The sequence below is a fragment of the Cydia fagiglandana genome, chromosome 22 (assembly GCF_963556715.1).
Source record: "Cydia fagiglandana chromosome 22, ilCydFagi1.1, whole genome shotgun sequence".
Taxonomy (NCBI): Eukaryota; Metazoa; Arthropoda; class Insecta; order Lepidoptera; family Tortricidae; genus Cydia; species Cydia fagiglandana.
In genome coordinates this window covers 4,601,526-4,618,080 of record NC_085953.1, presented here as the reverse complement: position 1 = coordinate 4,618,080, position 16,555 = coordinate 4,601,526, and the positions used below count along the sequence as shown (strand labels likewise).

The window sequence follows — 16,555 nt, the reverse complement described above, 5'->3', positions numbered from 1 at the left end:
TATTTCAAAGTTAGTGCTTGGGTGTAGAAAAAGTATTGTATGCAACGTTGTTTAACTGAGTCAAAAATACTCGTGGCGTCTTTATTAACAATTTTCGGCTTCGCCTCAAATTGTTACTCACGCCACTCGCCTTTTTCGACCTCTCTTAAACAACGCTTACATAATAGTACATTATTGTCGAGGCTCGGAAGTAGCTACTTGCAGGCTGAGGATTCGTTTTAAACGGACGACCTTGGGAGTCCGTTTAATTGAATCCGAAGCCAGCAAGTAGCCTTCCAGCCGAGTCATATATAGTGCTTTTCTCAAAAATGGTGCAAGAAATAAAATATCATAGAAATATTTCTTACGTATATATTTTCACAGAAAAAAAGCCGCCTTTTTATTTTTTTAATAAAAAATAGAAGTGTATTTTTCTGCCAAAAATACGCCAAACTATTTGAGACAGTTAAATAGTCGCGGTACTAATCATCTTTTTGGCTGTTTAATGGGCCTGTGCCTTCATTTGATATGGTCATTTCAACTTTTAAAAAGTTTGGTACTCGACAAATAATGGAATTTGTATGCAACATTGCAGTCCCAAAATCGAGACTGCAATGTTTTTAACTTTTTAATTTTTGACTGACCATAAACTACGCGCTTCGCGACCTAATTTTTAGACGGCAAAGTCGACTTTGCCGTCCATTTTTGAGAAAAATACTATTATAGCACGAACACTAAAATGAGTCTTCGCCTGCGCGGTACGGCAACGTGCGCCCGCACTTCCCCGCCCCCGCACGTCGTAAGTCATATAACATATTGTTGTCAAGTATACCTGATATCTGTTAGCACGCTCGCCGACCGGCAGGGTGTCTTGATGCTGCAGATCATCAGAGCCAGACTCGGAGCCCGACTCCGTGCATCGGGCTCCGCTGAAGTATACGGAGAAATCTCTATGAGAGCGCAGCTGCCGGACCACCATCGGCCAGTCACTAAAAAGGGAAACGTTTTGAAATAAAGGACAGATTTTTTTTTTGAAAAACTTTAAATTTATCTTAGGGTGGTATTCCACCTTTCCAATTTCTTTGTCCAATGTCATTGCGTCTCATTCTCTCATTAAGCAAAATGTGAGACGCAATATACATTGGACCAGTATATTGGACAGATGGAATAGCATCCTTACTTCATAAAACAAGACCTCTTGCAAATTCCAGCGTCATAAACATACTGACACTTTCGCTAAAATCAGTTGTGTAGTTTCGATATTACGATGAAACACATCAATTGTGTATTTGTGTTTCATCGTTTAAAACTAAAATCATAACACGTAGTGGTATATAAATCGTGGCCACAAGGGTTTTATCATTTGTCACCATGCCTATCACGTTCTAACAAGTATGTAGGTGCGAAAGTGACGCATAAAACGACAGGTGATAAAAACGCGACTATAATACCGCTGCAGGTCTTAGAATTGATCATATCATGTCGTGAATGATCTCGATGTAGAGTCCGGTTGAAGGTTAGGTTAGCCTTTTTTTTATTTCCCAGTAGTCCTCCTCGGCGCCAGGGCTCGGAAACCGGTTTTTGCTCCATACAAAAATACCGGTATTATTACGTTCTTTTTCGTTCTTTGGTTTATTATTTCTTTTTTAATTGGACAATCTGATAACACAAATTCGTTACCTAAATACATGATCCAGTCTAACGTAAAGAGCATAAAATAATTGGAAATATTGGTCTATTTGGGGGTTTTTTAAAAATACCGTTTCAGAGCCCTGCTCGGCGCATTTCGGACGGCTCTGGGATCTCCAATGAACGCGCCAGTGCCGTCCTAGCGCTACGCCCCTTTGTGGGTCCCCTCTTTTTTTTTTGTCGCAGTCCCTAGCTGCGACCGTCTCCGACCCCGAGAACCCCTTTTAGTCGCCTTTTACGACAGGCAGGGGATACCGTAGCCGTATTCTTACGCCCGGGCTACAGGGTTAGCCTGTGGACGCTTGTAACTGTAGCGGGAAACGTTACAAAAAAAAACTCAGTTGCAGTAAATGGTAAGTTGAATGATATGAAGATAAATGGAAATGGCAGTAACTTACTTCTCATTCAACTCTTCAGTGGGAAGTTGCATTCGCGCCAGCACTTGGGGAAGCTTGGCCAGTTGTTTGCGAAGCTTCTTGGCCGACTTCTCTTCCTTCAGCCTTCGAACATGGCGACGGAAAACCACCTACAAATAAAGTATGTGTTGTATTAGAGGCATCCTAATTGGGTGTTGTAGGACGGCACGTAGTCCGCGACCCCCATACACAATCCTACCCAATGAGGCGGACTACAAGGTAGGAGAGTGAATGGGGGGCTTTAAAAAGAGTCATTATGATCTCTATTTATACATATTATGTAAGTGTGATATGAGCGAAAACTTGAAATAAAATGATTTTATTTTATTTTAATTTTTTTCATAGGCTCCGTGCATGAACTATAGGGGGCAGCATAGGAGCCGTCAGATTTTTGCCCACAAGATGGCAGAACCTACTAGGCACAAACGTACCGACGAGAACGGTAGATGGAAGCACTTGCTTTAAGGGCCAGTTGCACCAACCACACTTGACAGACTGATCAACGTCAGCCGGCGCGCCCCGGCGCTTTACTAAGAAACTTTCCATACATAAAAATTTTTCTCAAAAATGGACGTCAAAGTCGACTTTGCCGTGTAAAAAATAGGTCGCAAAGCGCGGAGTTTATGGTCAGTCAAAAATTAAAAAGTTAAAAACATTGCAGTCTCGATTTTAGGACTGCAATGTTGCATACAAATTCCATTATTTGTCGAGTTCCAAACTTTTTAAAAGTTGAAATGGCCATATCAAATGAAGGCACAGGCCCATTAAACAGCCAAACAGATGATTAGTACCGCGACTATTTAGCTGTCTCAAATAGGTTGGCGTATTTTCGGCAGAAAAATACACTTCTATTTTTTTATTAAAAAAAATAAAAAGGCGGCAAGGGCTTTGTTCTGTGAAAATATTTACGTAAGAATGTTGCTTTTGTAAAATATTTCTATGATATTTATATTTCTTGCACCATTTTTGAGAAAAGCACTATACAGGGCGTCCCACGGCGATGCCACATGGAGGGAAAGTACCTTAAATATCATAGATAGCATATTTTGCTGAAAGAAGACTTCATTTTATTTTTAAAACTTAGTAAAGTTGCATTCATACTTTTTTAATTTTTTTTGAAAAAAAATGTATGGAAAAAAATTATCGCGTCATTGGAGGAAAAGTACCTTAATTATTGTAAATGAACATCTTACTGAAAGAAGACATTATTTCGATTTAAAAAAACAAGTTGAATTGCATTTTAAATAATTTCATGGTTAAACCGGGAATCGAACCCGCTACACGAGAAAAAAAATACCTTGTACCAAAAAAATAATTCTCACATTGAAGCCTTTCGATCGGTATGACAAAGCTACAAGGTATTTTTTTTTCTCGTGTAGCGGGTTCGATTCCCGGTTTAACCATGAAATTATTTAAAATGCAATTCAACTTGTTTTTTTAAATCGAAATAATGTCTTCTTTCAGTAAGATGTTCATTTACAATAATTAAGGTACTTTTCCTCCAATGACGCGATAATTTTTTTCCATACATTTTTTTTTCAAAAAAATTAAAAAAGTATGAATGCAATTTAACTAAGTTTTAAAAATAAAATGAAGTCTTCTTTCAGCAAAATATGCTATCTATGATATTTAAGGTACTTTCCCTCCATGTGGCATCGCCGTGGGACGCCCTGTATATGACTCGGCTGGAAGTCTACTTGCTGGCTTCGGATTCAATTAAACGGACTCCCAAGGTCGTCCGTTTAAAACGAATCCTCAGCCTGCAAGTAGCTACTTCCGAGCCTCGACAATAATGTACTATAGCGCACTCTTTAACGATACGAAGAGTTTGGTGCAACCGACCCTAAGTGTTTGGCAATGTACATGTGCACATAGGTTTCCGATTCAGGTCACAAGATGGCAGACCCTCCAACTACTGGAATCAGTTATGTAACGCTGCCATACATGACCCAAAAAATTTTGATTAAGCTATGAGCTTCATCACATCTGATATTTGAGTAATTCTAAGCATTTCTAGCCTGGGGTTGGGGGGAGGGTGGGGTACAAAGACGGCCGCCACCCGTCATCTTTAAAAAAAATCTATTCTGATCCTGGTGGGAACTAGGGTAAGTTTGGTATCATTTTCGTATAAACCAAAGACGTAGAATTGATTGCTGATATTTGTTTTTTTCAGTTTCATAGTAATTTTACAAGAAAAACGTAAAAAGGTGAAAAATTTGGTTGGAGATTTTTGCTACGCGGAGCCGAAACTACAAAAGATAGAAAGTTGAAATTTGCACACTAGATTACATTTATAAAGTGTACAAGAGATAAGAAGCGATTTTGAGAAATTCAACCCCTAAGGGGGTTAAAAAGGGGATGAAAGTTTGTATGGGGTTCAAGTTTTATTTTAAGCTAGGAATTTGAAACTTCGTAAAACGATATATTATTAAAATAAAAGAAAACTAATTTCAGCGTTTTCGAAAATTCATCCCCTAAGGTGGTGAAAAAGCGGTTGAAAGTTTGGATATGTATGGATATCAAAAAAAATTTCGAACGCGGGACTTGAATCTTTGTATTTGGGGATATTATTAAAAGACAGGAAAAGTAATTTCAGCGTTTTGTAAAATTCATCCCCTAACAGGGTTAAAAAGGGGTTGAAAGTTTGAATCCATTACAAATCCGAGTAGACACACATTTCTTATTGCCTCCCAGGCTTGAAATGCTTAGAATTACTCAAGGAACATATGTGATGAAGCTCATAGCTTAATAAAAAAATTTTGGGTCAACTTTATAACTGCTTCCGCTAAACGCGCACGATCCTTATATTGTAAGAATGCCGATATTTTTTTTGATAAACATAAATGTACCTGGGTGCCGTCGTTTCCAAACTGCTGCACAAATTTCACCCACTCTGGATGATGGCACAATCTCTTACTGACTGCGGACCACATCTCTCTGAGAAAAGCAAATATAAATATGTAGGTAATTGATGAAAACATGCACCTATTTTTTTCTTTTAAAATATGGTATGGTATGTATGTATGTAAACACTTTATTGTACATAAGACAGGTTAAATTACAATGGAACAAAAAATATATATAATGTACAAAGGTGAACTTATCCCTATAAGGGATCTCTTCCAGTCAACCTTTGAGCAATTGAGAGTAAATTATTATGGTATGGTATGGTATGGTATAGTATTTTTGGTCTTATAAAATATGTGACGTTATCTATGAAAAGGGACCTTATTGTCGATGGCGCTTACGCCATTATTAACGATATTCCGATATAAATACAATGCCACGCGACGCTGTGTGGCGTATGCGTCATCGATAATAAGGTCCCTTTTCATAAATAATGCCCCATATGAATGTAGCTATAGTCATGCCATGCGAGAACTAAAATGAATTCGGTAAAATTGTTATATGTGAACAAATTTTTAAGTAAGTCTGTATAATTTGACCAGTTTTCTCTTCTATTTTACAACTATCAATGTTGAAAGTACGTACATTTTTTATCGGCAAAAAGATCGTACTTATGGAGTGGCAAGTACCAGTAAGAAAAACTTAAATGTTCATGCAAAACAAAATACAATATAGTTCGTTTTTTAGCATTAGAAAAAATAGGTAAGTAAACAATATTAACGTGTCGTTTTGTTGAAAAACACTTTTGAAAAATAAATCACGGAAAATATGTAACAATTATGAATCATATACGATTATTTACATTATTTTGCTTTCATAAGTAATAGTTACTGATTTTTAAAAAGCGTTTTTCAATTAAAATCACGTCAAGATCGGGTAGTATTTTTGTATTGCTAATAAACGAACTATAGAAAGGCGATAAGGTTGAACTTACTTATGGTCCTGGACGTGTATCCTGATGAGTTGCGTGAAAGCCTCCGTCACGAAGTCCAAGGTCTCTCTCCTTATCCGCAGGGCCTCGGCATAGTTGGCCACCTGCCATCGAAAATAATAATGGTTATAATAGGTACAAAAAAAACTCACTGTTGGGATTGAATCTCTCCGAGTCGATTTTTCCCTAACCCCCTGTTTGAAAACAATACCACTATTATAAGCTAAAACAAAGTCACTCCGTCCGTCTCCGTCTATACTTGAGGTCTCGAATATGTATACACCCTTTGAACTAGTCTTTCGGCCTCGCTAACACCATATCAGTATAACATAAGAGTTCTTACCTTGATCCTCGCCTTGCATTTGTCAACCATCTGAGCCAGTAGGAAGAAAGCTTGATCCACATTAACATTGTCATGACTTGAGGTCTCGACAATAGGTATGCATCCTTTGAACTCCTTTCGTTGAACCAGTCTTTCGGCCTCTCGGACGCCTTGCTCGCAGGCCTCGTCGTTCTTTGAGGTGACCAGGACAACGGGTTTCTTCAGTTTGATGATGTTTTGTAGAATTGTGGCTAGGCTTTCGTTCTGTGGGAAATAAAGTATAAGTTGGAACAAAAAAATATTTTTTGTATCTTTTCTGAAGAAGCATGGTCAAAACCATTCTCAAGATTTAGATTAGTTAAGCCTGGGGACAGTTAGAAACCTATTCCATTACGCTAGCCTGTTAAATATTCAAGGCTAGTATTCCACCTGTCCAATTTCTTTAGATATTGGACAGATGGACTACCACCCTAAGCTAAAATACGACTGCCATCTCCTTCGCTATAGTAATCAAGTAAAAGAGTGATAAAGGAATGTATAGAAACATTGTCAGAATACTATGGGCCCCGTTCATTAACTGTAGGGGGCTGCATATGAGCCGTTAGATTTTTGGCGCGAGGCGTTGTGGTTTATGCTTCCGATGTAGCCCACAAGATGGCAGAACCTACTATGCACAAGGAAACGTACCGACGAGAACGGTAGATGGTAGCACTTGCTTTGGCAATGTACATGTGCACACATGTTTCCGATTCAGGCCGTAAGATGTCAGACCCTCCAACGCGCACGGTCCCATTGGTTATTATATTACCATTGGTTGCATGTACTTACTTTCTACGTTTTATTATTCTGCGGCCTCATTTTTTAGTATATTTATGTCATAAGTATTTTATTTCTTATAGTTTTATGATGTGTTTTATCGCCGTTATACGCGCCACCTGCATGTGCATCCGAGGGACACGCCACCGGTTTAAGTCCACCGCCAGGTGGCTTGGGTTCGACGACGGTGCCCTTCCACACATCGACTGAAACCCCTTTTCTACCCTACCTACATAGGTCTTACCTAACCCTTTGCCTATGTATTACTTATGATTGTTGTAATAAATGCTTTAGTTATTAGAGTGTTTGTGATGTGTTTAATATAATACCTGCTTCTCCCAGCTCCGGCCCGGCACGAGGCTGACATCATAGACGCACAGAAATCCGTCTACGGACAGCTTCCCATCCGGTATAGTCCGTTGTTCGTATTCCTATAAAATATAATAAGATATTAGTAACTTTTATGCGTGATCAAATCAGAAATGAGGAGATCCGTAGACGAACTAAAGTCACCGGATTAGCAAGCTGAAGTGGCAATGGGCAGGCCACATTGCGCGCAGAGAAGATGGCCGATGGGGTCGAAAAGCGCTCGAGGAGACCACGGACTAGCAAGCGCAGCGTAGGACGTCCACCCACAAGATGGACGGACGACCTTGTTAAGGCCGCCGGAAGACGCTGGATGCGGGTCGCTTCCAACGGGTACGAATGGAGGTCCAAGGGGGAGGCCTATGTTCAGCAGTGGACGTCTTATGGCTGAGATGAATGAATGAATGAACTTTTATGACTGCCTGCATTGTATGGACTAAAGGTATTCACGATTTTCGATTATTAATTTTACCTAAACGGGACTTTATCGCGTAAAAATATCTATTAGAACTCTGTAAGTTATAATAGGGTAATTCGCTAGTAACTGGCCGGTTTTAGTAACTGAACCTAGACTAGGAATCCTCTAGACCGAGTTTAGAGCAATTATTTCATGCAACCGATGATGCCAAAAATGCGGGGGTGCGCGGGACGAGGTGAGCGAAGTCCCGTGCCGTGATTGGTCCGTTCAAAGACACGGACGTCACAAAAAGACACTTTAGACTCGAACATGGAGTAAAATTACCGTATGCGTGGCAGAGGGGGTAGCGCGACTTTGCTCGGTCTAGAGGATTCCTAGTCTATGCTGGACCTATTGACCTTATAAACAGAATTCATTTTAATATAAGTCGGCTAGTTATTGAAGGCTGGCCAGTTATTGAATTGAAAGTATTGAAACCTTATACTAAAATAAATTTAACTCTGTTTATAGGTGAATAGAATTCATTTGGTGGCAATTACTAACAGTGGCTAATTACTGGCGAATTACCTACCTAAATAAGGTTTATTGTAAAATACGATGAGTAATAAAAAAACGCGAGAAAAGCAACTTAAAGAACAAAGGTTATTGGAAGCCACTTAAATATAACTATGATTGAATGAAAGATGAAATATATTCATCGAAGATTTAATGAATAATTTGCAGAAATCGCGAAGCGTCTGGTTGACGTAACTGGTGACCGAAGAGCTGGTGGCATTTCCTCGTTGTATCGCAATGCTGATACGTTGTGCGAGGAAGCCGCCAGCTCTTCGGTCACCAGTTACGTCAACCAGACGCTTCGCGATTTCTGCATCCTTGGTACAATGCCTCAATGCCTATTTTAGATTTAAGCTAGTTATTAATTTAGTTTAGTATTTACATTTAGTTTATTTTACCTCTGTATCGACAATCCTAAGTCTTACCTTCTCAATGCCGAGCTGGTTCTTGCAGACGTACATGAGTTTTTCTGCTGATTGCAGTTTCGTGGCCACACATCGTTTGACATAAGCCTCCGTTTTGCCGACTGCGCACAGAAATGGGAGTGTTATATTTATAGTATAATAACAGTACCAATTAAAGAAGGTACCTACTTAGCAACAATGTTATGTCTTGCACTACTGATAGAGTAATAATGATATGCGAACAAAAGTTGATTAAAGTGCATAAATCGTCATAAATTATTTTGGAAGCACTCGTGGATACCGATTAGAAAATAACAAATATCGGACTTCTCATTATTTGTATGAAGATGTGATTTTTAATCTCACTTGAAATTTAGAGCATAAGAAATATATACCCTTGGAGTTCTTCACGCTACAGTAATCGCTTACCATCTGCATGGTATTAAAAAAAACATTGGTATTTTAATACTCCAAAAAATGCACATATGTACGTACCTTTAAACGGCTGAAAGCAGGCATCGTCAACAAACTCCGTTTGCTCGACGATCTCGAATCTATACTCTTGTTCTTCATTATCTTTTTGGACGCTGCCCCAGTATAAAAAGTGGTCATTGTTGACCACACGACCGCTGAAATCGGACTGTAAAAACAAATGACATTAGTATAAATACACTTGCAATTATTTGTGAGATTTGACACACCGCGACTCAGCGAGCTGCGATCGTTCGAACCGATCTCATACCTCAGTAAGTCATATAAGTCACGTGCACAGAATCTTATTTTTACTGGCAGATTTGAGTGTCCCAGTGCTGGACCTTTCCCCTTGATTTCCGCGCAGTTTAGTGCCTACTCCAGCCCGTTAACCCTTTGACTTATTTGAAAATTAAGCCACAAAGGCAGAAATGCTTCAATACGTACGGCAGGTGGAAATATCTCCAAGCACCGGAGCGTTTTTGTCTATGTTCCACTATAGGTGTATAGCGTCGATCTTTCTTAAGCTGGCCATACCAGGGTATGCCTGCGCAGTTTTGCCAACTGCACAGGTATAAGTAGCGTATGTGGCTTTCGACTGTGCAGTTTTCTAACCAGCATCAACTGTGCACAGTTGATCCGCACAGGCAGGCTTACTCCGCGATTTCGTCGCTTTGCAACAGGTAAGTAGCTACAAGTTACATCCGTCCCACACCAATTTTGGTGGCTAGCTATAAGCCGCGCGTGGCACTGTCGCCACCTAGCGTCCTATTCGTAACAGACGCGTTTTGTTAGAGAGTGAATCTTCTGTATCTAGTGCTATTATTTATGTGGTACAGGCACAGATTATATAATAGTTCTTACGAACAGATACTTATCTCTCAAACAAAACGCAAATACCTACCGTTTTGATACCTACACAAAAATACAATGGAGTGACCTTCAACGCGCCGCTCCCCGCACCGCGTGCACCGGCACAACGCTAGGGTTACTGACGCTTAGAAATGATAAATAAATATCTACTTAAACAGCGGAGTGAAATAAAAGGAAAGCTAAATCTTAAATTATACCTAATATTCCAATTATGCCTTAGTGTTTGCGAAATAGTCATTTTAAAAGGTCATATGTCCCTGCAGTAACCGCAGTGTTTACGCCGTTTTATAAACCGCGCAATAATCCCAGCAAGAATTAGTTTAATGTTACACAATAAAGTAAAATAATAGAAACCCCATGAATACAGGTATTTGTTATTCAAAGGTTAACTGGAAGAGATCCCTTAAAGGGATAAGTTCGCCTTTGTACTAATGAAGAATGTTATTTTTCCTGTTTTGTTTTGTTTTTTGTACAATAAAGTGTTTTACTACTACTACTACTTAATTATAAGTTAACCAGAGCAAAAATTAGTAGGCACTTTCCGGTGTAAAGTTAACTTACTGTCGTTAAAATAAACATTTACCAAAATGAATTAAAAATTTGCTACCTATTTCAAATAAGGCCTGATTCGAAACAAATTTGACAAATTCAGAGTGATTTTTCTTGGATATTTTCTAGCTTACTTTATATATACACTACGACATTATAATTATCAGAATCACAAAATTATTATACCAAAAAATTTTTTTTTTATCAATTCTAAGATGATCAAAAAAATCAAATAAACGCCGCCGTCTTTTTAATTAGGCGCCAAATTGCTGTCAAAAACTTGATAAGTATGGAAGAAACTTGCACATAACTAATTTCCAACATAACCTGTTACCTAATATTATACCAATACTGAAAGGTAATTTCATTGCAATATCCATGAAACAATGAGGATCTAGACATATCTTCAAATATCTGGCGTATCAGGAATTTCGTCGATGTGGTGTCAGTTACCGGGCATTGGTTACTTTTCGACAGAGAAATCGACACCAACATCACTAAAAGAAACGGTTCGCAGCTTTAGTTTAATAATGCGGATTTCCAATATTACTTTGATAATATTTGGAGATGATCCACGATGTTTATGAGGCAATCAGCATGCTTAAGCCAGTACCCTCGAAATCGGACCAAAAAACTTGATTCAACAAAGTCCCACAGTATTGACCTATTGAACGGTATGGAGTGGAGTGTCCAAGGAATTAGTTCGTTAAAACAACAAAAACTATATGCAATATAATATTTCAAAATAAACATTGTTCTTGATAGGACTCAAACTAAGAAACTGTCAAAAAACACTGTCGGATGTATGATGGAGGGCATACAACAAAACTAACGACAGGAGCGGGAAGAAATGGAAAATGATGAATTTACTTATAAATAACAATTTTTAAACAAATTTTCAATAAATTATGGAAAAACAAATCTTGATTCAGCTAGCTTCAGTACCATTAATAGGGTTTTCAATTTGGCAGATTGAATTCGAATCAGGCCTTAGATAGATATCTAAAACTATACATTTGTCATAGATAATAAACATTACATGTTTAATTAAAGAAATTCAATAGTAAGTAGGTACCTACTACGTAGCTTGTAACCATCGTAAAAATTGATAGTAGGGCGCGCGGTGACGTGCGTACGTAAGCGCGTCTGGCAACCAACTGGCTTGCTTTTCTACCGTGAACGGGAGCAGATGCGTAGGTATAAATCCGAGCTCGCGCGGAGAGTTCCATAGGCCTGGTACAGGTAAAACTGCGCAGTCGTACCCTAGTGTATATGGCCAGCTTTAGGTTTTAAAAAGCAGTAGGCAGTGCTGTGGCTGACTTAATTTACTTCAAGCAGACCAATGTAAAGCGGCTATTACCTGACTGAGCACGGAAATGTGGTCAACGTTGTAATCGTCGGCGTGGGTGCGGACGAATCTGTTGCAGAGACACGACTTGCCCACTCCCAGCTGCCCCTTTTCTTTCTCCGTGCCTGCGGATAACATTGAGAATTAAAAGACCGGCCAATTACGCAAAAAAACGCCAAAAAAATCACGTTTGTGTATGGGAGTATGGGAGCCCCACTTAAATTTTTTTAGGATTTGATGTTATAGAGGCAACAGAAATACATCAATGTGAAAATTTCAACTGTTGACACACAGTCAGACGGACAGCGGAGTCTTAGTAATAGGGTCCCGAACCCTTACCCTTTGGGTACGGAACCCTAAAAATGGATAATCCATCGCCTTCTAGACGGTTTTAACGACTTTTCACTACGGTTCATTGCCGTGTTTTGCGGTAAACCTTACAATTATTTTGTATTCTTAAATACCCATCGCCCACACTAAACGTGTTGTTTATGCTTCCGATGTAGCCCACAAGATAGCAGAACCTACTATGCACAAGGAAACGTACCGATGAGAACGGTAGATGGTAGCACTTGCTTTGGCAATGTACATGTGCACATATGTTTTCGATTCAGGCCACAAGATGGCAGACCCTCCAACGCGCACGGTACACTATTTAGATATGTAATAGCTGTATCCCATGAGAAAAATATTGAACTGATGTCCATTTGATTGCAAAACTAAAGTTTTCATCGTAACAAAATTGTACAATTGTACAACTATGCCCCACTGAATGTATCACATAACAGTAAACACAAGTTCAATTACACAAACGGGTCTACCGCGATATAATTTCATTGTTTTTACCTTTAATTCCGACGTTTCAGCTGAGTTGCACCAGCTGTGGTCACGGAGCTGTAGTCACATTTTTATAAACTAATTAATTGAAAAGTATCACGAATTTGACCTCCCTCTTTATTTAGCCTTTATAGATTACAGGAAAGCTTTTGACAGTATAACCCACACATCCATATTTGATGCACTACAAGACCAAGGCATAGAATCCACGTATGTTCACCTTATCCGCAATATCTATGCCTCTAGCACCGCCAGTATCAAACTGCAGTCTCCCGGACCCTCCTTTAACATAAGCAAGGGCGTCAAGCAAGGCGATCCTCTGTCCCCCAAATTGTTTAACAGTACCCTTGAGCAAGTATTCCGGAAGCTGGCGGCAGGATGGGAACAGAGGGGCATTGGCGTCGACGGAAGGCAGTTAACCAATCTGCGTTTCGCCGACGACATAGTCCTCTTCTCATCTTCAGCTACCGACCTCTGCGACATGCTACAGGACCTAAGCAGGGCAAGCCTTGAGGTTGGATTAGTGATGAACATGTCAAAGACTAAGCTCATGACCAATAGTGCACCAATAAGAATAGGAATAGATGGGAGAGAAATAGAATATGTCCATGAGTATATATACCTTGGCCAAATAGTCTCCTTCCAGGCACGGCAAGACAAAGAAGTCGCAAGACGGACCGATAATGCCTGGAAGAGCTTTTGGTCTATGAAGGAGTACATGAAGGGAAACCTTCCTATACCGCTAAAAAGAAAACTCATGGACATGTGCATTCTCCCCATCCTTACCTACGGAGCGCAGACTTGGTCTTTGACAAAAGTTCAAAAATCCAAACTCAAGGTTTGTCAGCGGGCCATGGAGCGTAGTATTTTGAGCGTGAAATTGACCGATCGCATTAAAAATACAATACTACGCTCCAAAACGCGAATCACTGACGTAGCTGAAACTGCCGCCAAGCTTAAATGGGACTGGGCGGGACACGTCTGCCGTATGCCGGATGATCTGTGGGCGAAAACAGCCACCCGCTGGGTCCCACGGACTGTAAGGCGTCACGGCAGACCTCGTCGGAGATGGCGGGACGAGCTTGACACCTATGAGAGAGACTGGTGGGAGACTTCAGGTGATAGGGATACGTGGAGAAATAAGAGGGAGGCCTTTGCCCAGCAGTGGGACAATATAGGCTCATAATAATAATAATAATTTCGGGTAGTTTAGTGTTGTTTTATTAATATCTCTGTTGACATTTGTTGGGACGTCAGTCTTTCCGTGACCACAGCTGGTGCAACTCAGCTGAAACGTCGGAATTAAAGGTAAAAACAATGAAATTATATCGCGGTAGACCCGTTTGTGTAATTGAATATGTGTACAAAACGCGAGAGTTTAAAGTGTTATAGTAAACACAAGTACTTATACTCATACTAAGTAGTTATACTTGTTCTAAAGTACTAAAGTGTCACAATATCTTTATTGAAAACAGTATCCTTCCCACCACAACAAAACGGCGGAAGGAGAGGTGTTGATAACAGATAGGACAACAATGGTTGTGCAAGCCGTGCGGCTATTATTACTGATTTGGGCTTCCTTTGTGGTGCATTGGATATACTTTGTGGGTTCTATTAAGATTTATTATAGAAATAAGGCCGTAATGTAAGAAACAATTTCTTAAATTGAAATAGGTTAGGTAATATGATTTTATTATTTTTAGGGTCCCGGGTATGTCCTTAAATTACGTCCATGACCACCGGTGGACGGGCAGCAGCGTCCCTCAAATTCGGTGTACTCGACTGCGATCGCCAACCCGCCTGCCAAGCGTGGCGATTATGGCATTCACCCCCCAAAAGGGGAGGCCTATGTTCAGCAGTGGACGTCTTATGGCTGAGATGATGATGATGATGATGATTTTTAGGGTTCCGCACCTCAAAAGGAAAAACCAGAACCCTTATAGGATCACTTGTGCGTCTGTCTGTTTCTCCGTCTGTCACAGTGTATTTATTCTGAAACTACTGGGCCAATTAACTTGAAATTTACTACACATATGTAAGTTTGTGACCCAAAAACGGACATGTAACGTAAACAAATGAATTCTAAACATGGGGGCCACTTTTGGGGGGTAAATGAGAAAATTAATAAATATTTTTTTTTTCAAACTACATATATCATGTTATATGTCAAATGAAAGAGCTCATTGTGAGATTCTCAAACATATTTGTTTATCATTTTAGGATAAACAGTTTTGAAGTTATTTAAGAAAATAGCAAAAAATGCCATTTACATAATAATTACCAAACTGCTTAACCAATTTAGATGAAATCTGTATGGAGATAGTTTAGTGGTTTGAGGAAGGACATAGGATAGTTTTTATTAATCACCATTATCATTATCACCATATAGTGATTCTTGAGGAAGGTATAATTTGCTAACACCGTGTGACTGTGAAGCTGAGGTGCGTCGCTAGTATTTATATAATTTAACCTCATGCAGCCCACCTAGGGTTTGCACGACGGATCCGAAATGTATGGGAAGATCCGCGGATCCGGATCCAGATCCGGATAATTTCATACATTTCGGATCCGGATTGCAAACCCTAAGCCCACCACAAAATTATAGCCAAGGAAGTTAGAATCTTGTTGTATTTTCAATTAGGTTCAATTTCATTTTTTAGAAAATTTTACGAGGCAAATGAAATGCTACCTACTTTGTTTCCTGTCCTCTCCCACGGCTCAAATCTGAGCCACAAAGGTTAGTGACCTTTCATACAAACAACATTTTTTTTGTATGAAAGGTCACTAACCTTTTGTGGCTCAGATTTGAGCTGTGGGAGAGGACAGGTTAATTAAGGTTGACATTATATCGAAACTGACTGTACATCCTAATGTACATTGGGTGGCATGAGGTAAATAAATTGCAAATTCCATCATAAATTATCTCATGCAGAAATAATACCAGAACAGGATATCTATCTTATGTTTACATACATAATAGCTATGATTCACATAAGAACAGGTTTAGTTCAAGGCCATGAGATAACAGTTCTCAGTTTTTATCTACCATTCATGGTTTTTATCAGTATGTGTGATGCAGCGTAAACAGAGATTGTTAGAATTTGTAAACATTGTATGTTTAGATCTTTATTAGATTTTTATTTTATTTATTTAGCTCCCAAAACAAGTTACAGACAATTGCAGGAAATACAATATTAGCTGGGCATTTTAACTTAACTGTGTACCATTAACAGCCGGTTAGCAATTGTTACAAAACTGACGGTCAATGTCAAATGCCATACATTTTGTCAGGAATGTAACGGTTAGATATTTCATTTAGACATTGCTGAAACACAACTTAAGTCACGCTTTAAGGTACAAGTTAGAAGGAAATGCCCAGCTATCAGTTTAGAGCTAAGTTATAAGTCTACACATGTGTGCACAAAAGGATTAGTGAAAGTAGAAAGTAGGGTTGCCATGTATCCCTGTACCCCAGGACATGTCCCCATTTGAAGCTTGGTGTCCTGGCCAAAAAGGAAATTGTGACCATGTAATAATCATAGAACATGTCCCAAATATTTCTTCAGAACATCACATTTAGTCACAGCCAACAAAGAATAATTGGAAGGAAGTTTCAATAGTCTGCATTCACTGTGCAAAAATTTGGTTTGAATATTTTCCTTTTAATACTACTC

At 39.3% G+C, this 16,555-nt stretch overlaps 1 protein-coding gene across 1 annotated transcript in view; it reads right to left on the bottom strand.

Annotated features, from left to right (window-relative positions):
* Positions 1-16,555, bottom strand: part of LOC134675660 (rho GTPase-activating protein 190) — an 84,382-nt gene that overhangs the window by 66,975 nt on the left and 852 nt on the right. Inside the window, exons 3-11 of the mRNA XM_063533990.1 lie at positions 12,057-12,169; positions 9,299-9,443; positions 8,825-8,925; positions 7,390-7,491; positions 6,266-6,508; positions 5,926-6,026; positions 4,934-5,021; positions 2,067-2,194; positions 812-968 (exon numbers count right to left, since the gene is read on the bottom strand). Of these exons, the coding sequence (XP_063390060.1) occupies positions 812-968; positions 2,067-2,194; positions 4,934-5,021; positions 5,926-6,026; positions 6,266-6,508; positions 7,390-7,491; positions 8,825-8,925; positions 9,299-9,443; positions 12,057-12,169 (1,178 nt within the window). The remainder of the gene's footprint in view (positions 1-811; positions 969-2,066; positions 2,195-4,933; positions 5,022-5,925; positions 6,027-6,265; positions 6,509-7,389; positions 7,492-8,824; positions 8,926-9,298; positions 9,444-12,056; positions 12,170-16,555) is intronic.